This window comes from Agelaius tricolor, unplaced genomic scaffold, assembly GCF_023055355.1.
Source record: "Agelaius tricolor isolate 1412-34295 unplaced genomic scaffold, bAgeTri1.0.p SCAF_25, whole genome shotgun sequence".
NCBI classification, from domain to species: domain Eukaryota; kingdom Metazoa; phylum Chordata; class Aves; order Passeriformes; family Icteridae; genus Agelaius; species Agelaius tricolor.
In genome coordinates this window covers 1,331,036-1,357,242 of record NW_027269285.1, presented here as the reverse complement: position 1 = coordinate 1,357,242, position 26,207 = coordinate 1,331,036, and the positions used below count along the sequence as shown (strand labels likewise).

General features: G+C 49.6%; 1 protein-coding gene across 3 annotated transcripts in view; it reads right to left on the bottom strand.

Moving 5' to 3' along the window:
* The window catches only part of ACACA (acetyl-CoA carboxylase alpha), a 106,296-nt gene that overhangs the window by 78,590 nt on the left and 1,499 nt on the right, over positions 1–26,207 (bottom strand). For 2 of the 3 annotated variants that reach the window (XM_071448018.1, XM_071448016.1), the window contains exons 2-19: positions 23,179–23,225; positions 22,308–22,560; positions 11,752–11,884; positions 11,067–11,205; positions 10,115–10,224; positions 9,532–9,613; positions 9,071–9,169; positions 8,062–8,168; positions 7,428–7,538; positions 7,115–7,324; positions 6,455–6,625; positions 5,674–5,835; positions 4,847–5,010; positions 3,941–4,091; positions 3,369–3,472; positions 2,778–2,859; positions 1,403–1,548; positions 613–763 (exon numbers count right to left, since the gene is read on the bottom strand). In XM_071448018.1, the coding sequence (XP_071304119.1) occupies positions 613–763; positions 1,403–1,548; positions 2,778–2,859; positions 3,369–3,472; positions 3,941–4,091; positions 4,847–5,010; positions 5,674–5,835; positions 6,455–6,625; positions 7,115–7,324; positions 7,428–7,538; positions 8,062–8,168; positions 9,071–9,169; positions 9,532–9,613; positions 10,115–10,224; positions 11,067–11,205; positions 11,752–11,884; positions 22,308–22,534 (2,349 nt within the window). In that variant the 5' untranslated portion in view covers positions 22,535–22,560; positions 23,179–23,225. Of the gene's footprint in view, positions 1–612; positions 764–1,402; positions 1,549–2,777; positions 2,860–3,368; positions 3,473–3,940; positions 4,092–4,846; positions 5,011–5,673; positions 5,836–6,454; positions 6,626–7,114; positions 7,325–7,427; positions 7,539–8,061; positions 8,169–9,070; positions 9,170–9,531; positions 9,614–10,114; positions 10,225–11,066; positions 11,206–11,751; positions 11,885–15,665; positions 15,937–22,307; positions 22,561–23,178; positions 23,226–26,207 lie in introns of those variants that run through there. The other variant, XM_071448017.1, reaches the window with a different exon arrangement.

The window sequence follows — 26,207 nt, the reverse complement described above, 5'->3', positions numbered from 1 at the left end:
GATATGTTTCTCCTACACATTGTCCCCAGCTGGTTTAATTGCCCCTCTGTCATCACACACCTTCCCCTCCCTCAAATCTGTTTTGAGCCACACACTCCTACACAACCCCTTGTGCTTTCCTCATCGTGATGCAGAAACTGCTCATCCTCCTCCTCCTCCTCAGTAAGAGTTAAGTAACTTCCTAGGGAGAAGGGAGGAGTGACACTTATTAACTTCTGGGATCAACCTGATAAATGATCAGCTAACCAGGATAAAGTTTGTTACCTCATCTTGGCATATAACTCTGAGTCTGTGTCAGTAGTACGAGGAGAAGGCCTTCTTCACCTCAGCTGGGAATGGATCCCCCCTTCCCTTGGAATCTCAGGAAGGTGATAATCCCAGGATTTTTGGGAAATTTTCCTCATCACTTGGTGTACAGTCATTAACACTCAAATTTCTGCTGTTAAATTTCTTCCCCACCCCATCACTCTCACTGATGATTCCCGCTGTACTTCAGGTTAAAATTTGCAAGTTAAACACTGTGAATGACCCCTCATGTTCAACTCCCAGTCCCAAAGCACCCAACACCCCTCCCCCTGAGCTTTGTCCAAAGCAGTTCTCTGGGAGTTTTACCTCAATTTCTGCAAAGCACTGGCCTGCAAACACGTGTCCCCCATCCTCCACCACATACTGGATCAGCTTCCCAGCAGAGGGGGAGCGCAGGATGGAGGGATCGTTCTCCTTCTCAAACACACAGGTCTTGTTCCCAATGGTGATGCGGTACCTGGGGGACAGCAGGACAGATCAGCAGGACAGAAATCCCTGGGGAGGGACAGAATTCCTTGGGGAAGGTGTGGGAAAGGGAAAATCCAGTCTGGCTTTCCCTGTTCTACTTCGAAACAAAACTATGGGAAAGCGCCTCAACCAACGGAGAGGTGGAGATTGCAGCCCAGAGCTACCCAAATTCCCTGTCCTCCTGATCCATCACTTTTCCCAGAAGATAACACAGCAGAAGGGGCAGAGTTCACATTCCAGAGCTGGGGATGCCTTTCACTGCCCTTACTGCTCTGATCCTTGCAGGGCATTTTGAGGGGATGCACTGAAACAGCACAACTTGTCTTTATTTCTGAAGCAGCTGTGGAATTACAAGAATTTTAATGATTTTCAGGTTCTGTTTTTTTGGGGTTTATAATCTCAAAAGTCACTTTTAAGGACCAAGGAGAAGAATATGGACTCCACATGGTGCACAGCCAGATCCTTCTTCTAACAGTAGCCAAGTCTCAAAACTCACCCACAGCACACCCAGCAAACCCCTCCTAGGAGAGAATTCCCGTCCCTGAAGACCTTTTGGGAAGCATAAAGTCACAAATACACCTCGTTTTGGCTGTGCAAATGCTAAAGGTGGAGCTGCAGAGGTTGCTACCTGTCCACTTCCTCCTTCATGTAGGTGGTGTAGCTGCTGCCATCGTAGGAGAGCAGCAGCCCCCCGTCACTCAGGCGGTGCACGTCCACCTCCACGCAGGAGCTGTTCATGATCACCACGTAGCAGTTGGGAGACTGCCTGGTCACCTGCCAAGCCACAAGAATGGGAATTACCCAGTGGATTGAGCACAGCATCGAGGGTCTTGCCTGCCACGACACAGAGTTTTCCAGGTGCTGCAATGGGGGGGATTGATGAAGAGGGACGGAGGTGTTTGATGTCGTGTGAAAAAATTGGGGTCACAAAGGCAAGCAAGCGAGCTGAGCAGAGGGATGGAGCAGCTCTCCTATGAGGAAAGGCTGAGAGAATTGGGATTGTTCAGCCTGGAGAGGTTTAAATGTGGCCTTCCAGGGCCTGAAGGGAGCCCACAAGAAAAATGGAGAGAGGCTTTTTACAAGGGCCAACCCAAACCAGTGTGGGATTCTGTGACACAGCAGCCATGAGATGCCAGGACTAGTGCTGTCCATGAATGTTGATTTAATCCTCTCACACTTCTGCACTGAAGGTTGAGGTTTGATTGTGCAATCACAATTTGCTCATCCTCATCTCCTTACAAGGCACAGTTGTGCACTTACACTGCATAATGGAGGAGATAATCTGGGGGGAAAATGAGAGATTGTCCTTCAGGAAAGCAACAAGTGCTCTCCCTGAGAAAGGGATCCTATCCCAGTCTCTGCCCCAGAGCTGCTATTTGAAGCTGGGTAAATCCTTTAAAGAACACTTCAGCTGCTGCTCAATGCTTCTATTCCTCATCAGAGATAAATCCAGGGAGGTGCAGAATTCTCACTGCTGCAAAAACCAGTCTATGGTCTTGCCATTAAAAACTTCACCATCACAAATTTGCCCTAGGAAGCTAAAGAGGATTGCACAGGCAACCTTAAATCTAATATTTCCTAACTTTCATATGTTTGGTTTTGCAACATGGGGCTTTTGCATGCAGCAAAAAAGCAACACCATGGGGAAAAATTGCTGCAAATTCTGTCATGTTGGTGTGTCAAAACCCCAGCAGAGCAGACCTAAACATTCAGAAAAATCAGCTGGAAGTTCTGGCCAACCAAAACAAAATTACTTTATAGTAGTTTTTGCCTGTAAGAAAGCAAATTTCACCCTGCTCAGAGCAAGAGGCTGAAATGTTTACAGGGACATTGCAATGGGGCGACGTGAGGGCTGTTGCCTGCTGATTTCTTCACCCACTAAAGCAGAGCAAATCAGCCCTGCTCAGACAGAACTCCCTGCACAGATCTGTGCAAAGAGGAGGCCAGAGCAGCACAGGTGGCCATGCCCAGCCCAGGGCAGCAGGGTGGGTCCCACTCTGTACCTTCAGCACGTACTTCCGTCCCTCGTAGATGAGCTCCACGTCCACCGTGTTCAGCAGAGTGTGAGCAGGGAGGACTTGGCCCCTGGAAAGGGAAGGACAAAACAAAACTGATCTTCCACAAGCCACCAAGCGACTACCAGGACTCCAAAAAGCTTCAGAGATGCATGCAAGGCTTTAGGAAACACTAGCAGAGAGATGGGAGTAGGTTTTTATAGAGTCTCTTCTTAGGAGAGACACAAATCAGTTTGACCAAGTCAAACAAAGTCCCTCCAGCCACACAGGGCAGCTTTGCTCTCCTTTCCATTCATTCCTGGGCGATTCCAGACTCCCTAATGCTGCCCTTGCAGCACAAAGAGCAAGAACTCCATGTTTCTGAGCCATTTCCTGGAGCTCCTGCTAGAAACCAAAGCAATCTGTGCAGCCAGCAGGGGATGTTTGGAGATGCAGATACCTGCCAGTTTTCTCAGCAGATAAAGAGCTCCCTGGGGCCAGGCAACAGCCAGCAGATAACAGCCCCTGAGCACTGCTGGACTGGATTGGACAGAACTTGCACAGCAGCAGGAATTCCTAGAGATCAGCTTGGCCTCTCACCTTTCCAGGGAGTGCAGGAAGTTGGAGACGCTGTTTCGGAAGCTCACGTCAGCCACGTGCAGGGCCCCACACACCACCCCCAGCATGGTGTCAGGCCTCTCAGCCTAAAAAAGGGACAGCCACAGTCACACCTCCTCCAGCCTCAGCCCAAGCTGAACACCCAGCTACAAGAATCAGCAGCCTCAGCTCCATTTTTGGTTCATGGCCAACACTCTTTAAAAAAATCAAGTCGGTGTGGCAGCCACGTGAACTCTACACAGAAGCCATTATTTCTGTGACTCTTAAAATTACATTTTCTTCTGCCTGGATCAAATCTCGAGGTTCCAACAACATTTCCACTATCATCTGTCCCAGATTCCAAACATAACATTGGTCTCAATGCTTTTCTGGACAACTTTAAGACCAACTTTCCCCAACAAGGACGACCTAGGATTCCGATATATGTAGGAAGCAATGCCACTGAAAATGTTTATTCATTAAGTGGCCAGTGACCATTCCTACACCCTTTAGCAGCAGCAGGCACCACCCCTGCCCCCTGCCAGGTGTGTCCCTGCCAGGGGAAGCAGCTGCACCTGCACTTTCTCAGCGATGAGCCGGTCCAGCCAGCCCGTGTCGATGCGGTTCTGCTGGAAGCTCTCTGTCTCCAGCAGCTTGATCAAGTATTCCACAGTGGTCCTGAAGTCCCCTCGGATGGACAGCTCCTTCAGAGCCACCACCATGTTCCTGAAAGGGGAAAGAAGCCCTGTTATCTATCCCATCCCTTGGCAGCTGCAGACAGAAAAGCACCTGAAGGTCAGAGCAGAGGAGCGCAGGCACTGGGTGGAGCAGGGTCCTGAAGGGATGGTTGGGAATGGGAGAATATGGATTTCCCTGCTGCTGGTGTGAAGAGCAGCTCAGTGGGATCAGGAGTTCCCCCTGTTATCATCACCCAGGGTCCTACCATGTGTCAGGAGTGTACAACAGACAGACAGACAGACAGATGTGGTGTCCACCCCAGCCAGAGTGGAATTGGGAAAAGCTCTGGATGAAAAACGTGGATGACAGGTCAGACAGGTCTGCCTTAGGACCAGGTGCTTTGAAATCTCACACCACAGAGGACACTCCATGGCTCACAAACCATCCTGAAGCATTGGTCAGTCAGGTTAGCAAGGTTTTCCCTGTTAGAAGCCTTCACATGGATGCTTTAAAGAGAGATTTTCACCCTGTGGTAGCTGTGTCACAGCCCAGCAGCAGGCATACAAGGCAGGGATGAAACAGAAAGGAAGAAAAAGAAAGAAAATTAAGCAAAAAGTGTAGAAATGTAGGTGCAACACAGTGGAATTGCAGATCAAGATAGGATGAGAAGTCTGGCCACAAAATGGAAAACAAGGTAAAGACAGGGAAATTGCTCTTGAAGCTCCTAGAAGTAAGGAGCCTTGTTTTCCCTGGATCAAAGAGGACAAAGCCAAGCCATTCCCAAGGCCTCCCACATCACTTACGAGATGGCCTCCTCACGGTTCTCCCCCCAGGAGAAGCAGTGACCAAACTGGGAATCAGCAAACTCGTGGAGCCCTCCTGCAGCAGCCACGCTGAAATAGCCCCAGACATTCTTATTGCTGCGGAAATTCAGCTCCTGAACCGTGCCAGAGCTGGGCTTAAACCCCTGCAAAGACAGACAGACACACAGACATTGCTCTGTGCCCTAAAGAAAAGGTGAATAACCCAGAATGAGGGTTCTGAGAACAGCTCTTGGTGCTGCAACGTGGTATAACAAGTTCAGGTTGTGTCTAATGGAGTCTAAGTGAGGTAAGGGAAGAATCTTTTAAATTTGCTGCCAAAATGTTGAGCAGCAGCAGCAGGGAGAGGCCCTGGGCAGGCCAGTGTGACAGTGGTCACAGGGGTCTTAGGATGAGGGAAGAGACAGAGATCTGACTCCATGTTTCAAAAGGAGTTGAAAATAAAATAATAAACATGTTTCATGTTTATTATTTTATGATATATATTATATCAAAACTATACTAAAAGAATAGAAGAAAAAGTTTCATCTCAGAAGGCTGGCTAAGCTAAGAATAGAAAGGAATGAAAGAATGATAACAAAGGCTCTGTCTCAGACTCTCTGTCCGAGCCAGCTGGGCTGTGATTGGCCATTAATTACAAACATCTAAGATGGGCCAATCACAGATCCACCTGCTGCATTCCACAGCAGCAGATAACCATTGTTTACATCGTGTTCCTGAGGCCTCTCGGCTTCTCAGGAGGGAAAACCCCTAAGGAGAGGATTTTGCATGACAAGGGTGATGGTGAGCAGCAGGAGGGGAGGCCTCACCTCGTCAGGGTTCTCGCTGGTGATGCGGGCGGCGATGACGTGGCCACGGGGGCTGGGCACGTGGGCCGAGTTCTCAAAGTCAATGGTTGTGTCCCCCCAGGGAGAAACGCCGTACATCACCCTGATGTCCTTGATCCTGTGCAGGGGGATCCCCATGGCAATCTGAGGAGGGAAAACATCAATAAATAAATAAGCAAATAAACAAGCCCCAGCACTGAGCTTGTCTCCTCACAGAGCCAAGCACTCACGCTTCCCAGGACAGCTCAGCTCAGTGCAATATCCACCTTAAGCCCTCCAGCCAGCATTTTCCATTGACTGATTAAAAGGCTCCAGGGAAAGCTGGCAGTGCCAGGTCAGCTGAGGATGGGCATGCATTAGGCCTGTTAAAAATATACTGAGGTCCCAGTGAGCCTGAAGGGCCCTAATTAGTTATAGGAAACTGTGGAATTTTGCAATTATAAACTGTGGGGAGAGCAATCTGCAGAACCAGCTGCTGGCTGCATCCTTATGGAGCAAAATCCCATTTTCCCTGTTCATTAGTTGGGTTTTTTTTATAGATACAGTTCAAAAAAGAAGTAGAAAATCATGCAGAGCCTTACTGAGGGGACTGTGGCATCCACCCACTGCTGGAAAGTTGGGGGGACACACAAGGGACTGACAAGCCACAGCACACCAACAACTGCTCTCTACAGGATCTCTGAGGGATCCCCAGGTGCCCTTGGGGAGCTTCAAACAACTGCTGACCTCGCAGAAAGATGGGAAACTCCATCTGTGTGCTCACCTGGAGCTGTGCTGCTGGCAGGTTGACATCTGCCACCATCTCAGTGCAGGGATGCTCCACCTGCAGGCGTGGGTTCAGCTCCAGGAAGTAGAAGCTGCCGTCCTGGCTGTACAGGTACTCCACAGTGCCTGCGCTCACGTAGCCCACCATCTTGGCCAGCTTCACGGCACACTGGGACACACAACACAAGAACATTGCACTGCCAGTCACACAAAACAAGAACTGCATTGCCAGTCACCCCTGCTAGCTCTGCTCACCCACCACGCCCGCTTCAGGTTTCTGCTGGCATTCTGAAACACCCCAACACTTGTAACGGGCCCAAGAGAAAAGCCAGTGGGACGGGAGTTTTGATTTCTGACTTATTTCATTTACAATTCACAGAAGGCAGAGTTTGAAGTAAATATTTGCAACACTCAACAGTAGGCAATTCCTGCAACTCCTGAAACTTGCTTTTAATACGGTAACACATTTAAAACACACTTCCCTCCCCTTTTTGGGGGGGATTTATCTTTGAAGGGAGCTGTTGGTGTGGAAATGTGAGTGCCAAGCAGGCGGAAACACACAACCCTCTACTGCTCCTTTAAAACGCTCACCAATGCAAATGCAAAACAAAAATACCAAGTCCTGCCAGGGCAGGGCAAGCTGCAGAGGCACTCTCACCTGCTCCATGTGCTCAAACACTGCAGAGGTGGCAATGGAGGCCGGGGCCTCCTCGATGATCTTCTGGTGGCGGCGCTGCACGGAGCAGTCGCGGCCGAAGAGCGAGATGGCGTTGCCGTACTGGTCTGCCAGGATCTGCACCTCCAGGTGCCTGGACTGCTTGGCCAGCCTCATCACAAAGATGGGGGAGCCTGGCACCTCTGTTTGAACCTGCAGCAGGGGCAGAGGGAGGCAGAGCACGAGGTGTGAGAGGCACCCTCAGTGCTGAGGCCCCACGGGGACCTGAGCGAGCCCAGGGCGGTGGGAGCATCACCTGTCTGAACAGGTTGGGGAAGTCATCTGCATTGTTCACTTTCCTGATCCCCTTTCCTCCTCCTCCTTCAGAGGCCTTGATCATGACAGGGTAGCCAACCTCCTCAGCAGCCTGGCAAAAGGGGCAGAACAGCAGGGTAAGGACAAAAAGGCAGCAGAATCCAGGGAAAATATCATTATTTCCCTTCTGATTCACATCCATATCTGACTATTTAGCAACCAATGGCATAGAAACCAAATATTCCATTGGCAAGAGTGCCTGTAGCTGGAAAAATCAGCAGGGATTTTGTGATTACAGAGAACTCTGACCTCTGCAAGTGACCACAAAATCTTTTGTCAGTGCTTCAATGCCATTAAATCTAGAAATTCACAGAAAAGCTTTTATATAATACAGAAAATAATTTAAAAACCTGGGTAACATGAAAAAACCACACACTCTTCACAAAGGAAAACTCCAAATCCTGTATTGTGCCAGGAATATTTCTTATTCTAAAACTCCTCCTCGAGGAGAAATTCCAAATATCAAGTGCCACCCTGGGAGCCTCTGACCCATCCTGGGAGCCCCACAACCACCTGCAGAGCCCCCATACCCACCCTAGGAGCCCCCATACCCACCCTAGAGCCCCCAGACCCACCCTGAGGCCATCATCAGCATCCCTGACGTAGCCCTTCTCGTAGAGCTCCTGGGGAACGCTCAGGATGCGCTTCTGGAGGTCGTTCTCCTGCCAGTCCACTCGGAGCCCTGGAGCACAAAGTGACTTAAAACCAGACCACAAACTGACAAAGCCAGACTGGAGTCTGTATTTCCAGCTGAAGTCTGATAAAGCTCCTCTAAATGAACCTATTCATGTCCTCTGTCTATCCAATAATTCACAGGGATCAAGTCCCAGCCCCTGGGGCAGAGGAAGCCCCTGAGTTTAACTGTGTAGCCACGGTTAAAATGTGCACAGCCTACACAAATCACCGCCTTTAAACACAAGAAACGTCCTCACCCTCTGAGCTCCCTGTGCTGCCAGGCTGTGAGGAGCCACTGCAGGACACAGTGACAGCCACAGCTGCCTGAGCAAGGGCTGGGAGCCCTCAGAGAAGGAGTGTGCAGAATGCAGCATTCCTGAGCTCTGGGCAGCAAGCATTTCTATCCAACCCCTCATATCCTCCTCCGTACATCTGTGAGAAGCAGGCTGCAGTTTACAGAGTTTTGGAGCTGCAGGGGAATTCCATGGCAGCAGAGCACGGGCTCCAAAACTGCACAGGATCATGGGGGGCTTTGGGCTGGAAGGGACTTCAAAGATCACCTTGTTCCAGGGCAGGGACACCTCCCATCAGACCAGGTGTCTGCAAGGCCTGGGTGTAGCAGGTGAGCATCAGCTTCACTCCAGGGAAGAACTTCTTGCACGTTTGCTCACTTCTCCTCCCATCCCTCCTCTGCAGGCTGCCAGCTTCTCCCACCCCTCCAGGCTCATCCCACCCCCAATGTCACTGATTCCAGGGCACCTCACTGGGCAAACAGCACAAATGGGAAACCCTGAACACATGGAACATCTCCAGGTGCACACTTGTGAGCACAGAGCTTAAAAACTGGACATGCTGGGGGGAAAGAAGATCAGGATGCTCTTGATAAGCACAGGACAATTTCCCTCTTACCACTGCCACTCCAAGGAAGAGTTGGGATGCCAGCAGTCTGAGCCACGATGGAAGAAGCAATTTTATCTCCTAAGGCCCACATGGCTTGGCTGGGAGGACCTGCAGAGAGCAAAGACAACGCATGAGAGAGACACAGGGGCTTCAGACATTAGGGCAAGGTTCAAAAGTCTGATTTAGGAAAAACTCCACTCCTCCCATAAAACTGAGCCCTCTTTAAAATGAGAACAGGGACAACCTGATTTATCAGGAATCTTTTCTGATTTTTTTATCTCAACATTAAAGGATGTTTTGGAAAACTTTCCCCTTCTTCCATACAAGAACAGCTGCAAAGAACATTTCATCCATCTTGCACTGCAGACCATTCCTCATGGCTCTCTCTTGGACTCAGGGTTTCTACCCCCCCTAAACCTCCCCACCTCCAAACAAGGCCTAGACATCAGCAGAGCAGTCCAGCTCCTCACCCATGAAAGCAATCCCGTTTTTGTGGAGAAGTTCTGGCAGTTTGGGGTTCTCTGATGCATGGCCCCAGCCAGCCCACACAGCCTGCAGGAGGAAACAAACAATTTGCTCTTTGTTTGAATGCAACAAGCAAGTGAGCAGAAACAGACACATGCAAACACTCCAAGTCTTTCTCCTCCTCATGGAAAACAGCCTCAGAACAGCCTCTGAGCTGCAGGGTGTGCTGAATTTAAAGGATGGCTTGCACCTTGCAGGCAAGGTGCTGAGGAGGAGCTGAGGAGGAGGTGAGAAGGATCTGGATCAGGAGGATCTGGATCAGGAGGACCTGGGTGAGGAGGACCTGGGTGAGGAGGACCTGGGTGAGGAGGACCTGGGTGAGGAGGACCTGGGTGCAGGAAAGTGCAGGGCTGCAGGGAACCTCCCTCTGTGCAGATATTCCTGCTGGGACAGCCACTGCACTGTCCCACGGGCTGCCCTGGGGTGCCCATCTGGTTTGGAATTGCAGCTTCTCTGTCCTGCCCTGCTCCCCAGGCACAGCTCCTTCCTGAAGGAGAGGACACAGCTCAGTGTCTGTGACATTCTCACCTGCACTGGGATCCTCTTGGCGATGTCCAGGATGAGCTCCACGTTTGCATAGTTGTTGTTGTTGGGTCCTCCTGGCACGGGCACGTAGTGATCTGCCATTTTGATGTACTCTGCAAACACAGGGGGTCCATTCAGGCTGCAAATCTAACAGCACTCCAAAATCCTCCTTGTTTAGAGCAGAATTTACTCTAAAATCCTGCTTTTTTAGAGAAGGACTCACTCCAAAATCCTGCTTTTTTTGAGAAGGACTCACTCCAAAATCCTGCTTTTTTTGAGAAGGACTCACTCCAAAATCCTGCTTTTTTAAAGCAGGACTCACTTCAAAATCCTGCTTTTTTGAGAAAGACTCACTCTAAAATCCTGCTTTTTGAAAGCAGGACTCACTTCAAAATCCTGCTTTTTTGAGAAGGACTCACTCTAAAATCCTGCTTTTTTAGAGCAGGACTCACTCTAAAATCCTGCTTTTTTAGAGCAGGACTCACTCTAAAATCCTGTTCTTTTTTAGAGCAGGACTCATTCTAAAATCCTGGTTTTTTTGAGAAGGACTCACTCCAAAATCCTACTTTTTTAGAGCAGGACTCGCTCTAAAATCTTGTTTTACTCACTCTAAAATCCTGCTTTTTTAGAGCAGGACTCACTCTAAAATCCTGTTTTTTTTAGAGCAGGACTCACTCTAAAATCTTGCTTTTTTACAACAGGATTTACTCTAAAATCCTGCTTTTTTAGAGCAGGACTCACTCTAAAATCCTGCTTTACTCACTCTAAAACCCTGCTTTACTCACTCTAAAACCCTGCTTTTGCCCAGGCTGAGCCCTCCCAGCTGCTCCTCCCAGGGCTGGCTCTGGGGAGCACGGGCCTGCCCAAACACCCCAGTGCTGGCAGGGCAGGGTCCATTCCCCCCCTGCATGCCCAGGGCTGTGCCAGGGGAAGGCTGTGACCCTGCCCAGCTCACCTGCATTGGCTTTCAGGTCCTCAGGGGTGACCATGACCACGAACCTGATGGCCCTCTCGTTCCTGAACATCTCGTAGGACCAGCGCCGGATGGACCTCATGCACTTCACTGCTGCAATGCCATTGTTGGCTATCAGCACCTGGGGGCATCAGAAGCTGGCATCAAAGAGAGTCTAAATAGCACAAAACAATCAACAATCATTGAAGAAGTTGGTTTTTTTTTCTCCCCCACAGGTTTTTTTGCCCAGTTTGGGGCTGTGCAGTTTTTTAACCAGCATCCAGCTCATGGCCCATCTGTCAGTTCAGACAGCAGCTCCTGTTTCACCATAAAATTTTAATGTGTTATGCCTCGGTTGGATTAAAGAGCAGAAAGACTCAAATCAAATTATTAAGCATTTTTAAATACATTTCTTAATGTTTTCCAAGTCTGCTTTTGTTTTTTCTGTCTCTAAATCCCTCTGTGTCTTTCTGGCTTACTCACATCTTTTTTCTTATTACTTTAAGCTAAAATAATCAGATATTTGTTTATCACATAGAAAAAGGAAACACAATGATTCCAGGCAGAAGCACAACTTCCAAGCTCAGAAACATCAGCAATTTGATACCTGCAATGTACAGCCTTAGAGAGAGACAAGGCAGAGCTGCAGAGAGGAGCTGGAATATGCTGGGACAGGTCAGGGAGTTACCTTCTCAATGACTTTATTGCCTCCAAAACGAGTAACAAACTCTGCTGGAGAAGCCACGGTGAAATCTCGCTGCACATCCACCTTCTTCCTGTCCCGGCCCTGCTTGACAAGGTGCAAACCAGACATGCTGGGCCTGGGGAGAGGGACAGACAGAAACAACCTGTCAGGACAGCTGGACAGCAGCAAAACAAAGTGTGTGAGTAACGGGAAAGTTCTCTTTGGTCACGCTCCCCAGTCAGACAAGCAGAATCTCTCCTGGCCTGCAGACCCTCAGACTGGTGCTCAGTTTTACAGGGGTGACTCCTTTTAAAGTACTTTTCAGTTATTTCCAAAAGTTTCAGGTTATCTAGGAAAATCCCAGCTATGCCAACACATAAATAGGTAAAATTACATCTGCTATATGTTGCTGTCCAATACAGAACAATGCTCCACCAGATTGCTTTCAATCCATCCAGAGAAGCTGGAAACAACAGTGATTTCTGGCTTTGGCAAAACAAGCTGCAAAGATCAGGCTCTGTAGGGAAATCCTCTTGGAAAGCACAGCAAATTTATCCCCAGGTGCAAAGGAGACACCCAGACTGGCTATGGAAATCATTTTCTAGGAGTTCTCCACTACCCAGTCTTTAATATCTTCCTCAAAAGCTCTGGGAGCCAGAGGACAAATTAATCACATTACTCCTACTCCAAACACAGAAAGCCAATTTTGTGCCTGCCAAGCCCAGCCCCGTGCCCTGCCACAGCTCTTGTGTGTGGGAATGGCACAGCCACTTCCCCTCCTCCTGCTCCAGCCTGCACAGCAACACCACAGGCACAGATCCCCTTTGGCTCTGCTTTGCCAGGGTTTACAAAGCTCAGGCTGAGAGAGGAAATTCCAGGGGAGAGCACAGAGCTGCTCCTCACGCTGAGTGTCTGCCCTGGTGCAGCACGAGGAAATCAGGGAATTCATGAGACACTTTTCATGCCACAGGCACTGAAGCTTCACCTCCCTGCTCAGCCCACAGTTCACTCGATTTTGCTGTGCTTTTCCCAAGAGTTTCCCTCCCCAGGAGCACAGGGAAGCCCTTCCTGCCCCTGGCAGCAGCACAGACCCTTCTGGAGGAGTGAGGATTGGGATGAGGATCTCAGCTCAGAATGAGGAATTCAGAACCCTCAGGAATGAGCACTGGGATGAGGATCTCAGGTCAGAATGAGGAATTCAGAATCCTCAGGAGTGAGGATTGGGAAGGAGGATCTCAGCTCAGAATGAGGAATTCAGAATCCCTCAGGAATGAGGATTGGAATAGAGGATCTCAGCTGAGAATGAGGAATTCAGAACCCTCAGGAATGAGGACTGGGAAGGAGGATCTCAGCTCAGAATGAGGAATTCAGAATCCTCAGGAATCTCAGCCCCAGCAGCACCAAGGGTGGTGCTGGTCACTGCAGATCTGTGCCCAGGAGCCCTCTGGATGGAACCTCTGCCCTGCTCAGCTGCTCCATTGAGCAATTCCCCTGGGAACAGGGCATGGGATGCAGGCAGAGCAGCTGGGGGAGGGCACAAAGGGAAAAGCAGCACCAGGAGAAGGCAAGGCACAGGTTTCCTTCTGCCATGCCAGCCACCAGGGCCAGGGAGCCCCAGAGCTGCTGCTGGGCAGGGCTGGAGCACCCCTGCTGGAAGGAGCTGCTGCTGCAGGGGCCTGGCCACAGCCTGACAGGGAATTCCCCCTGACACTCACTCCCTCACAAAGCCCTCATGGCCACGAAGGGTTCCCCACATGGATGGAGCACAGACCCTCCTCAGCACTTCACCAGGAGCACAGGGACGCCCCAGAGCAAGGCTGTCCCTGCCAGCGACACCCTGGGACCCGTGCTAGGTCAGAACAACTCCATCCACTCGAGTATCTTATCTCAGAGAGGAGCTGAGAGCCAGAGAAAGGCACAGAACAAGCTCTGTGTGCACAGATTCGTCCCCTTGTACTTTCCCTTCCACTCAGCTGCACTTCCAGACATTGTCCCCAGACTCAGAGCTGTCCCCAAAAGTTCTCACGCTGCTGTGAACTCAGCCTGGGAATACAAGAACAGGGGCCAACAGGCAAGAAAGAGAGCAAAGGTGTAGTTAAGGTTGAATTTCTACTAAATGGATGCATTTAGGGGGTCAGAGTCTTCCTGGCAAGGAAGGAGCACAGTCCAAGGAGCCAGAGAGGTTAATGCATTACAGGTTTATTGAGAGCAGTCTCAACAAAAACAAGATAAAAATCCCAAGGTGAGGATTTGTGAACATGTTTAAATATGAACTGTCCCACCAAGAAATTACTACACACAAAGATACTGCTCCAGGCAAAATGTCAACAGAGCCTGAGGTTCATAATTCAGGATGCAACAAACATTTGGACATAAGCAACTACAGTTTGATTTGTGAGCATGCCAAGAACACCAAGTTTATTTATCAATAATCACAGGCTGCACACTGTAATCAAAACAGAAGAGTTGGGGGTTTTTTTGCAGGATAAGATGAGATAGAAACTGGATAGAAAGGAAGAAAGCACAGAGCTCTAAACAAAACAGAATAAATGCTGAGTTAGTGACTGTCACCCCTATTAATCACCTGCTCACAACTGCCATGTTTTGTGGTGGAGGAATTCTCAAAATGCTTTTCTCCCCTTTATTTGTATATATGTAACATACCTCTGTTTGTACATATACCTCTACATGTGTATAGATAATACAAGTATATTTATAAAATATCCCTCTATTTTTGTGTGTGTCATAGCCTCTATATTTATATGTAATTCACCTCCATAGTTGTATATATCTAAAGTTTACCTTTATATTTCTGTATGTGAAATACACCAGTGTACAGTGCACAGCCTCATGCATTGCACTCCCAGCACTGAAATCCAGAGGCTCCTGTGAGGAGATCTCTGAGAAAGTCCCTGTGTAATTTAGCCCCAGACAACGCTGAAATCAATTTAAATGTGAACGAGGACACAGGGGGTAGAAGTTGTGCAGAACCTCCAACTTGAAGAACCCTGATCCCCCAGCTGAGCTGCACCCTGGCACCTCTGTCACAGGCTGCATGCACGGAGAGCCCAGAGGATAAAATGAACACCAGGAGCTCAGGGAGCACCTCCAGGACAGAGCCCAGGGGATAAAATGAACACCAGGAGCTAAGGGAGCATCCCCAGCACAGAGCCCAGAGGATAAAATGAACACCAGGAGCTCAGGGAGCACCTCCAGGACAGAGCCCAGGGGATAAAATGAACACCAGGAGCTCAGGGAGCATCCCCAGCCCAGGGGCTCTGCCAGAGTTCCAGAGGATAAAATGAATATCAGGAGCTCAGAGAGCATCCCCAGCACAGAGCCCAGGGGCTGTGCCCGAGTTCCAGGGAATAAAATGAACCCCAGGAGCTCAGAGAGCATCCCCAGCACAGAGCCCAGGGGCTCTGCCCGAGTTCCAGAGGATAAAATGAACACCAGGAGCTCAGGGAGCATCCCCAGCACAGGGGCTCTGCCAGAGTTCCAGAGGATAAAATGAACATCAGGAGCTCAGAGAGCATCCCCAGCACAGAGCCCAGGGGCTCTGCCCGAGTTCCAGAGGATAAAATGAACACCAGGAGCTCAGGGAGCATCCCCAGCACAGGGGCTCTGCCAGAGTTCCAGAGGATAAAATGAACATCAGGAGCTCAGAGAGCATCCCCAGCACAGAGCCCAGGGGCTCTGCCCGAGTTCCAGAGGATAAAATGAACACCAGGAGCTCAGAGAGCATCCCCAGTACAGAGCCCAGAGGATAAAATGAACACCAGGAGCTCAGAGAGCACCCCCAGCACAGAGCCCAGGGGCTCTGCCAGAGTTCCAGAGGATAAAACGAACGCCAGGAGCTCAGAGAGCACCTCCAGCAGATACCAGGCAGGGGAGGCAGGCAGATCAGTGATCCTTACCTCTGCAGCATGTGGTACCTCATCTCCTGACTCTGCTCTGCAGAATCCTCCATGCTGAGTGAGTGAGTGAGGAATCACCAAGCTCGGGCTGCTCACAGCTCCTCCCTGCAGCTCTGCAGCTCAAGGAGACGCTGCCAGGAGCCTCACACGGCTTCTCCTCCGAGCAGGGCCCATCCCGAGCGCCCCAGACCCCATCACCTTTGTCCCGGCTGCCCCGGCCGTGCCAGCCTCGCGGTGACAGCGACACGGTGGCGGTGACGCAGCAGAGGGACCGGCCTCCCTCCTTCCCTCCGTCACCGGAGCAGCTGATCGGGGAAGGGACAGCCCGGCCAGCGTTACGTAAGGAGCAGTGAGTAACGGAACGAGCAGCGATGGCAACGAGCCCCACCGGGGCTGCTCCGAGCACCGGAGCCTCCGGGACATCCCGCACCGGGGGCGCACCGGGAACGGGCGGCACTGCACCCACGGGACGGAGGGATGCAGCAGCACCCACGGCAGGGAGGGATGCAGCTCCCACAGGGATGCAGCACCCACGGGAGGGATGCAGCAGCACCCACGGGAGGGATGCAGCAGCACCCACGGGAGGGAGGGATGCAGCTCCCACAGGGATGCAGCACCCACGGGAGGGATGCAGCACCCACGGGAGGGATGCAGCACCCACGGGAGGGATGCAGCAGCACCCAAGGGAGGGGATGCAGCAGCACCCAAGGGAGGGGATGCAGCACCCATGAGAGAGATGCTGCAGCGCCCAAAGGGATGCAGGATCCAAGGGAATGCCAGTGCAGCACCCAGGGGGATGCAGCACCCACGGGGATGCAGCACCCACAGGAGGGATGCAGCACCCACAGGAGGGATGCAGCAGCACCCAGGAGGATGCAGCACCCAAGGGAAGGAGGATGCAGCACCCACAGGGAGGAGGATCCAGCACCCATGGGAATCCTGCCCAGGTGAGCACAGCCCCAGCTGCTGCAGGCTCTGTGACCCCAGGGGTTCAGTGCATTTGTAGGATTGCAATAGCCTGGCTGTAACAGCCCTAGGCATTGCTTTAGCCCTAGAAATCTCAAAAATAGCCCAAACACTCATCCTCACAAAACAAACCCCTCTCTCAACCTTCTCCACATCTCTAGGGTACTTTAACCCCTTAATCCACTGCCTAAGCATAACCAACCTCCTCAACAGAGGACAAAACCTTGCCTCTCACCTAACTGACCTTTCCTGATCCAAAATACCAGGCCCAAAAGGACCAGCCAACCTACAACTACAGCAACCAACGTGGGGCTGTCAGCAGGGCTGGGGAGGTGACAGGGACAGCTCTCCAGGGCTGCAGAGAGGAATGGCAGAGGCAGCTTGTGCAGGCACACACACACAAAGCGTGCCACAGCTCCTGCAGGGGAAGCCCTGGCTTTGACCTACGGGTCCAAACAAATGGAACCTGACTCAGCTCTGACACGAGCTGAGCCTCAGGATTTCAGGGAATCAGATAAAGGAGGCAGCACAGAACAGAAGCAGCCCCCTCTGCACTGCCTGGCAGATAACTTCCCTTCCCTGCTAACACAGAATGCCAGCATCAGCCCAGGCAGGTCTTTAGCCCAAAGCTGGAATTTTTACAGAGCCCAAATGGGTACAAGCTGCCAGGATTCCTCCCAAATAACCAAGTGCCAACAGTTTGGCAGAAGTTCCTTTCCCAGCCACACACCTGGCTGCTCACCTGCCATGCCAGGTGCATTTGGAACAGGACCATTTCCAGGACACACAACACCCTGACACTCAAAACATCCACTGAATCCACATCAATCCAGATAAACAGCCAACTTTAAATCAAATTAATATCCATAATCCAGTTCCTAAACTTACAGAGTACCAAAAGTGTTTTACTTTTCCATCCTCATGAAGTATAAAACTCCACATGTTCCCAGAGCAGCAAACAGCCCAAAACTCTCCAGGTCAAGCCCTGGCACCAAGATAAAAGTGAACAACAACAACAGCAGCAGAGGGTTGTGCAGCAGAGTGAGAGGAGCTGGAGTCCCTGGCAGGGAGCCCTCCCGTGCTCTTTGGCAGAGTTCAGGTGTTGGACAGATCTGATCTGCACAACACCAGAATGGACCCTTTCACACCAGGTGGGGCAGGTGGGGAGTCTCACATTAAATTCACCACAGTGAGATTGGTTATCTCTCAGGCACAAGGATCAGATAAGTGAGCACGTGGCTGTCACGCTGGGGTGTCCCAGCCAGGGAATCTCTGCAGAAGCTCCCAGCAAATGACTGAATTTAGAGAGGACATTTCTGTTAACCGAGGCTAAAGGGAGCGAAACAACACCAAAATAAGAATACAGCCTCTGAGAGGCAGGCAGAGCTATAGAGTGTGTTTGCTCAGGGAGCAGAGCAGCTTCCAGGGAAGGAAGGAGCTGCAATTCCCACGTGCAATTCCCACCTTATCAGTACAACCAGGCACAGCCACGAGGCCAAACCACCTCCTTCTCTTTCAACAGAGAGAGGAGGAAGTCAGCTTTTCACTCCAGGTGGATGAAGTTCATGGCCTTAAGCTGAAGGAGGGCAGGTTCAGGTTAGAAATTAAGCAGAAATTCCTCCCTGTGAGGCTGGGGAGGGCTTGGCACAGGGTGCTCAGAGAAGCTGGGGCTGCCCCATCCCTGGAAGCACCCACGGCCAGGCTGGGATAGAGGAAGGTTTCCCTTCCTCAGAAATCAGCCCACACAGGAGCTCCAGCACCACCTGACAGCACAGAGCCAGAGGGGGAATCTTTTCTGAGGGCAGAGAGATGAGAAGAAGGGGAAGCACGACCAGAAAGTTTCCCTGTGCGCCTGTGATGTGCAAGCTAAACCAGGCAGGGAGACTCCTTCAGCTGAGGTGCTCAGACAGCACAATTGTGTTTGTGCATACATTTTATTGATGTGGATATTTATCCTGACCCTGCAGACAGCCTGGAACAGCAAGGACTTCTCCTCCATGCAGCAGAGGAGAAATCCCCTGTGCAGCAGCCCCACAGACCCCACAGCACATTTGTGCCTCCCTGCCCACAGCTGGCCCGAAACCACAGCAGCACCAACAGCTCCAGAGCATCAATGCTCCTCAGTGCAGCTCCCAGCCACAACCTGCTGGGCTGCAAAAAAAAGGAATTTTTTTCCATTCAGAAGAGGCTCAAAAGGATCTTTCATTGCACTCAGGGCTCTGTGCAGCCACTCTAAGCAGGCACCTTGTCCCACTGCCAGGCTGGGCACGCTCAGCCGCTGCTGCCCAGGCTAAAATCGAGGCTTTTGGCCAGATTTCCTTTAGCAGATGATTAGTTCTGCTTAAGCATCTCCATAATTCATTGAGACACTGAGAAGCCCAACCAGAGTTAGGAGCAACCATCTAAACTCTGTGGGCTTCATGTGAGGTAACAGCTGAACTCCATCCAAAAATTTGCCTTTCAGCTGATACAAGTGGATTGTCAGGTGACTCTGTGCACCCATGTCACTGCTTATGAAACCAGAGCCCTGATGTACAAATACCAGAAGACATCCAGGTTTTGTTCTATTTTAAACAAGAATTTGATACAAGATACCATCTCGGAAACTAGGAATTAAATTTAGCAATAATCAACAATTTATTAAACAAGACAGATGGGCCCAAAGTACTTTCCAAGTGGCATTTATGGAGGAGTTTACTTAATTTGCCACTAAAACTTCAGAAAGGAGCACAGCAACTCTGTAAGAGGTCACTTCAAGGAAAACTGTCTGCCAGCAGGACTGGTTGGAAGGGCTGATGGAAACTTCTGAACTCAGAGACAACATAGGCAGAAAAAGGGGAAAAAAATTTGGCAGGCTTGGTTTTATTATTGGATGGTGCAAAGTGCTACAGAGACCCTCTGAGCACTCAGTCTGGGTGGTTACTGTCCCCACACACCAGCTTTGGGGTGCTGATGACCCACACAGCAATGGAAAGTTCATTTTTAACCCTCAGAGCAGCAGCCAGCTGGCACACCTGAAGGGCTCCATGGATGTCCAGGGCAGGAGAGCCCAGAGTGCACAGCCTGTCCCAGCAGGAGTGACTTTAGCAACAGCATGAACAGATCAATAAGGTCACACAAACCTGCCCTCACAGGCCCTGTGGCAGCTGAGTAAATCCTGCATTTTAATTGGGATTGCTCCCTGAGGACTGTTCTGCAGCAAAGCCCCTCACCCCAAACGGAGCCATCTCTGTTTAAATCCTGTGGGAAAGTCACCAGCAAATGGAAAGGGTTTTGGCAACTTGCTCCAAAAGTTATGCTCCCTTGGACCTGCACCTTGTGTCCAGGTGTACAGAACTGCCTGTGAAATTTCCTTTATCACCTTACACAGCGTGGTACCTTTGTGAGCACCAAAAGGAAGCTGGAAGCCAGAGCACCTCTGTCCCATTAACTGACACAAAGTGACTCCAGGCAAGTTGCTGAACTTGTCTTTGCTGTTGTCTTTGTCTCAGTTTCTCCATCTGCAAACATGATTTAGAAATCTCCTGATGAAAGGGACAACCATCCTGAAAAGTATTTCAGCTCACCTGAGTTTATCTTAGAAAAACAGCCCATAAATGCTGTAACTTTTCTATTTGAATTGGCATTTCTCTCCAATTTAACTCAAAAGTCAAGTGTTCCCCAAAGGGGCTGCCAAAGTAAGCAGGTTACAACAGAGGTGCCCAAGGTTGCACACCTATTGCACTCTGGGGCCAGACACTGTCCTGAAAGTTCCTTCCTCTCACATTTCCATTTACACATTTGTGGTTAGGAACAGAAGGAATTGGATGAGCACCTCAGCTGTATATAGTTACAGTTTCCTGCTTCAAAATCACCCCTTTTGTGCTGCCAGATCACAGGCTGTGGGAAGGCAACCCTCTGTAAATTTGCTTTAAGGTTTTGCATCAGCTGTGCAAGTGCCAGCTGGCTGGACATGGACAGCTCTGTCAGGCACAGAGCAATGTCCCCCCTCTGCCCCATCCTGGGCTTTGGGACTGTGTGATCCCAGAGCTTCGCCCTGAACTGGGAAGGGAAACACCATAAAAAAAGGAGAGATTATAATCTTTTCACTTTTCCTTAGCCTGCACAAGCAAAGAAACCAGTAAAACACAAAACAAGGATTAGCTGGTTGTGTAAATATCTAGCACTGGTCAGGAAACCTTGCTGGAATCAAAATTCCTTCAAAAGCAGCACAGCAAAGGCAGTGAGGGGCTGCCCAGTAAAACTGGAGTGGGATCCACACTGTCCTGGGTGTTCCTGGGATGGGAAGGCACAGGCAGACAGAGCAGAGCCCCTGGAATATGGCAAACAAACGGAGGACCCATGGCAGAGTGAAGCCAGGCTGCCCAGGCACCGAGAAAATGATCTGTACATGAGGAGTGCCCAGAGTACAACAGGGAGCATCCCACAGGCACACCCCTCCCCTGGAATGGAAATCAGCACCACCTGAAATAAAGGGGCCTTTGGACCAGGGAACAGCATCAGCACCACCCCAAGAGCCCAGCTCATGGCTCACTCATAGAGAATCAGGGTGGGGCAGCCCTGAGACCAGCCCTGAGCTCAGGCAGCAGCCACCACATGAAATCTTGGTTTATCACCACACTGCAGGACTCCAGGCTTTACTACAACCTGCACAGTTTTCCCTGTTCTAACAAAAAAAAAATCCAGTATGGAGCCACTGCTCCTTCCCACTGCCAATTCTCTGGCTACACCGAAAGCAGCAAATCCATGCAAAGACAAAACAGGCAAATATTGTTCTTGCTCTCAACAAACAGGGCCCAGAAAAACCACACACAACTGAAAACTTGAAACATCTCAGTGAAGACACTTCCATTTTCTGAAACCAGGACAAGACAGGCAAGGTGCTTAAGGAATCTAGGCACAAATATTTCACTAAAAACAAAGGAAAACCAAAGGGTTTGATACAACAAACATACAAGAGGTCATTAAGAAACAGAATGCCAGAGGGACACTTGAAGCTAAACACAGGTATAACGCTGAATCTTTGGATTATCTTTGGAACTGACAGGGTAAAAAGACTGGAGAACTTAAATTAACTATTTTATTTAACGGAGAACTTTGATTTAACTCTGTATCCATACCTTGTGTGGGTTAACTATTTTATTTAATGGAGAACTTTGATTTAAGTCTGTATCCATACCTCACATGGCTTAACTATTTTATTTATTGGAGAATTTTGATTTAACTATGTATCCATACATCATGTGGCTTAACTATTTTATTTAATGGATAACTTTGATTTAACTGCGCCCATACCTCATGTGAGAACTTTGATTTAACTCTGTGTCCATACCTCATGTGGGTTAACTATTTTATTTAACAGAGAACTTAGATATAACTCTGTGTCCATACCTTACATGGCTTAACTATTTTATTTAATGGAGAACTTTGATTTAACTCTATCCATACCTCGTGTGGGTTAACTATTTTATTTAATGGAGAACTTTGATTTAACTCTGTCCATACCTCATGTGGGTTAACTATTTTATTTAATGGAGAACTTTGATTTAACTCTGTCCATACCTCATGTGGGTTAACTATTTTATTTAATGGAGAATTTTGATTTAACTCTATCCATACCTCATGTGGGTTAACTATTTTATTTAACGGAGAACTTTGATTTAACTCTGTCCATACCTCATGTGGCTGGCCGGGCCATCCTGAGCGTTGGGGAGCCCCAGGTCCGAGAGGGAGTCGGAGCAGACTGAGGCAGGGGACAGGGACCTCTCCTTCTCCTCCAGCAGGTCCAGTTTCACCAAGGAGCTGGTCTCATCCTCGGAGTTGTCCTCGGACACGGAGCCGATGATGAAGCGCGAGTGAGCGCTGGCATCCACAGCTTTGCTGGCCTCAGAGGACTCCTCCATGGCTCCCCCAAACTGGGCTCTCAGCACTGCAGAATAAAGGACAAAACCAAACCCGAGGTGAACAGCCACCCCTGCAGGGCAAAGCAAGGTGCACTGATGGGAAATGGAACGTTAGAAGGGCAGAGCTGAACCCTGAGTGCGGGATCAAAACCAGTTCTGCTCCAAGCACTGATTTCCCTGCTTGCACAAGGACTCTCCCACCTCAGACAAAGCTGCAGGAGTCAGTCAAAAGAAAAAAAAAAAAGAAAAAAAACCACCAAAACTACCCCACACACCACACCCAAAACCTACAGACACAGGCAGGGGACTGCAAGTATCAAAATTCACGGGATCAGAGAATCCCTGGCTGGTTTGGGTTGGAAGGGACCTTAAATCTCATCTCATCCCCTACACTTCCACCAGTCCAGGCTGCTCCTGTCCTTGGACACTCCCAGGGATGGGTCTGTTCCAGTATTCCAACAAGGAATGAAAGCATTTTCTTGAAAGTCAAAAGAATAATTTCAACTGAGGAAGGAAAACAAAAGAACACCCCCCAGCACAAAGGTGGGATGGGGAATAAACATTTGATACCCCTGCTCTGGCTGACTTTGCTGCACTCACACGACAGCTGCAAACACACATTAGGAACTGAGGAGTGCACTCACCTCTGGATATCCGTGCAATCTGCGCCCTGAGCCACTTCCAAAACGAACTGGGAAAAGAAAAGAATTAGGAAGCAAACGTTAGGGTTATAATGAAGCATATCCCGTGTGTGTTTTCCTGTTTACACCACCAAAACCATCCCAAAAAGCCCCACAGGCACACCACAGGCTGGCTGGCTTGCTCCAGGTACAGACTAAGCCAGGAGCTAAACCTGCAGTGGCCCAGCCCAGCCCTGGCACCTCCTGCTGGTCTCCATCCTTCTGGAATCTTCTGAGACCCCACTGTCCCAGCTGCCAGGAACAGCGGGGTGTGCCAGCACTATCTATGGTACCAAACCCTTCCTGTCCCCTTCTGGCCAGTTCCAGCTGAACCCCAGGGAGGGAAAGGCTCATCAGCCCTGCTAATTACAGCCCCGTTAGCCAAGGATGCAGCACCAAAACCTGGCCCGTGGCGTCACAGCAACGGTGGTGTCACAGCAATGGGACATGATGGGGCCTCAATGGGAGCCCAGAGAGGTATTTACAGCCAGAGCAATCCCTGAACACCCCAGTGCTGCTCTCCATCAGTGACTGAGAGCTGAGAACTCATCCAACTGGCTCCTGCACTCCTGCCACGAAGGTGCTCGACTGAATTATTCAGATCAAATCCCGTGTTGACATCACTCCTCCCACAAACTCCACTTGCCCCGTGGCCACGGGCACTTCATTTGGCAGAGGCATCATTAACCATTTTATAACTGAAAAGACACAAATATCTGTCTGACATGGACATTAAAAACATTAAAAAATGGGTTTTTTTTGAGGGTAGAGATGAGAAGAAGGGGAAGCATGACCAGAAAGTTTCCCGGTGCACCTGTGATGTGCAAGCTAAACCATGCAGGGAGACTCCTTTGGCTGAGGTGCTCAGACAGCACAAATCCAATTTTGTTTGTGCATGCAAAGATGCACACAGTATTTATGTGGATATTTATGTGGATATTTATCCTGGCACCAGATCTTTTCTGAAGTTTTTCATGCAGACACATTTACTGTTGGCACAATCGCCAGCACCGAAGAGGTTGGGATGCAGCCAAACTAACTCCAGCCCCACTTCATTGAAGAAAACCGTTTCTAATTTCAATAACTAATAGATTAATGAGCAAGTTTCAAGGATTTTGGGGTTTTCAGAAGCAGAGGAACAGGAAGGGAGGTGTTTCACTCAAATATTACATGAGAAACCATCCAGCCAAAGCCAGGCACTGCCACACTCACCCAAGGTCACTCCAGCACCTTGTTTGTCCAAGTCAGCTCCCAAAAACCCAGCTGCTATCCATGACACCCCACTCAGGTCCATTTCCCAAGGCACTTCCAAGCCCTGGGAGCCAGTCCCAGAGCCAGCAGTTCCGCTGGGGTTGTGCAATCAGTGCTGGAGTGATAAGCTTGGTTGTTCTCAGCACACCGAGAGGCCTCGTTCATATTTAAATTAATTTCAGCATTGTCTGGGGCTAAATTACACAGGGACTTTCTCAGAGATCTCCTCACAGGAGCCTCTGGATTTCAGTGCTGGGAGTGCAATGCCCAAGGCTGTGCACTGTACACTGGTGTATTTCACATAGAGAAATATAAAGGTAAACTTTAGATATATACAACTATGGAGGTGAATTACATATAAATATAGAGGCTATGACACACACAAAAATAGACTTACAGTAGCTAGACACATATAGAGGTATATTTTATAAATGTACTTGTACTATCTAGACACATATAGAGGTATATTTTATAAATATAGTTGTACTATCTATACACATATAGAGGTATATGTACAAACACAGAGGTGTGTTACATATATACAAATAAAGGGGTATGCTATATATAGAAATAAAGGGGTATATTTACATACTTCTGCAGATTGTATTGGCTCTCTGAAATGCAACTGCCACAGTTCCATTTTTACACAAGCATCTGGAATTCAGCTGAGCACCAGGACAAACCTGTGTGTCACAAACCTCTGCACACGTAGAGTTTGTTTCAATAATGCTGAACCAGACCCTACAGCCCAAAATTATCCAGACCCTCAGCTGTGCACAGCCCCTGCACCCCCTTCCAGCAGCCTGCCCAACAGGTAACTCCTGCAGAGACTGAGAGGAAGCTGCAGTTTGGGGGAGGATGAACACTGAGAGCTCAGGGAACAGCCCTGAGCCTGCCCAGATGCAGGAACACATTCAGGCACAGCTGGATCCACACAGACCCAGCCGTGCTGAGCTCCCTGCTCCAGGGAAATTAGCTCCACTCCCAGCAGCTGTCCAGGCACCTCACACCCAGATCCGTGCTACCAGCAGGGAAAACTCTGCAACCCAAACCCAGAAAGTGCCCGAGGCAAAACCAGCCCCACTTCACTCCTCCACAGCTCTGCTGCTACCATTACTCACATCTTCAGCCTGACCCTGAAATGCACTGGTAAGAATACCAGACTTTAGAAGTTTTATAACAGCTTCACCTTAAAATCACTTTTAATTCTGTAAAAATATACCCAGGCATGAAACTTGGGCAACGACAGGTGGAAATTAAAGTTCCCTGTTTTTCTCTAACTATCCCATTCTGAAGACAAATCCACAGGTGAAGAGAACATCAGTGGGCTCTTTCAAAGAATCACAGTATCACTCCTACCACATTGATGTGGCAAATGAAAAGCAAATTAATCAAACTAGCTGTGTTCAAATGCCTCCTGATTAGAGCTGTGGCATTGCTGATCAACGCAAATCGCTTTAAAGTGACGGAATGGATTTGTGCTCTCACCTGGAGAAATGCAGAAAACAACTGAGCAAAAAAAAAAAACGGTAAAACCAGATGAAAACAGAGTAAAAAATCAGCAGGGTGCTCACCTGTACCAGGGCTGGGGGCGGGAGTTCCAGCTCGGGAGAGAAGGGAGCTCCCTGCAGCAGAGGGTCCCCAGCTCGGAACAGCCCGGGGCTCCCTGGCCACGCTGTTTTAACACAGCCCCACCTGAGCCTGCCCCACCTGAGCCTGCCTCCTGGTTAATCATTGGGCAT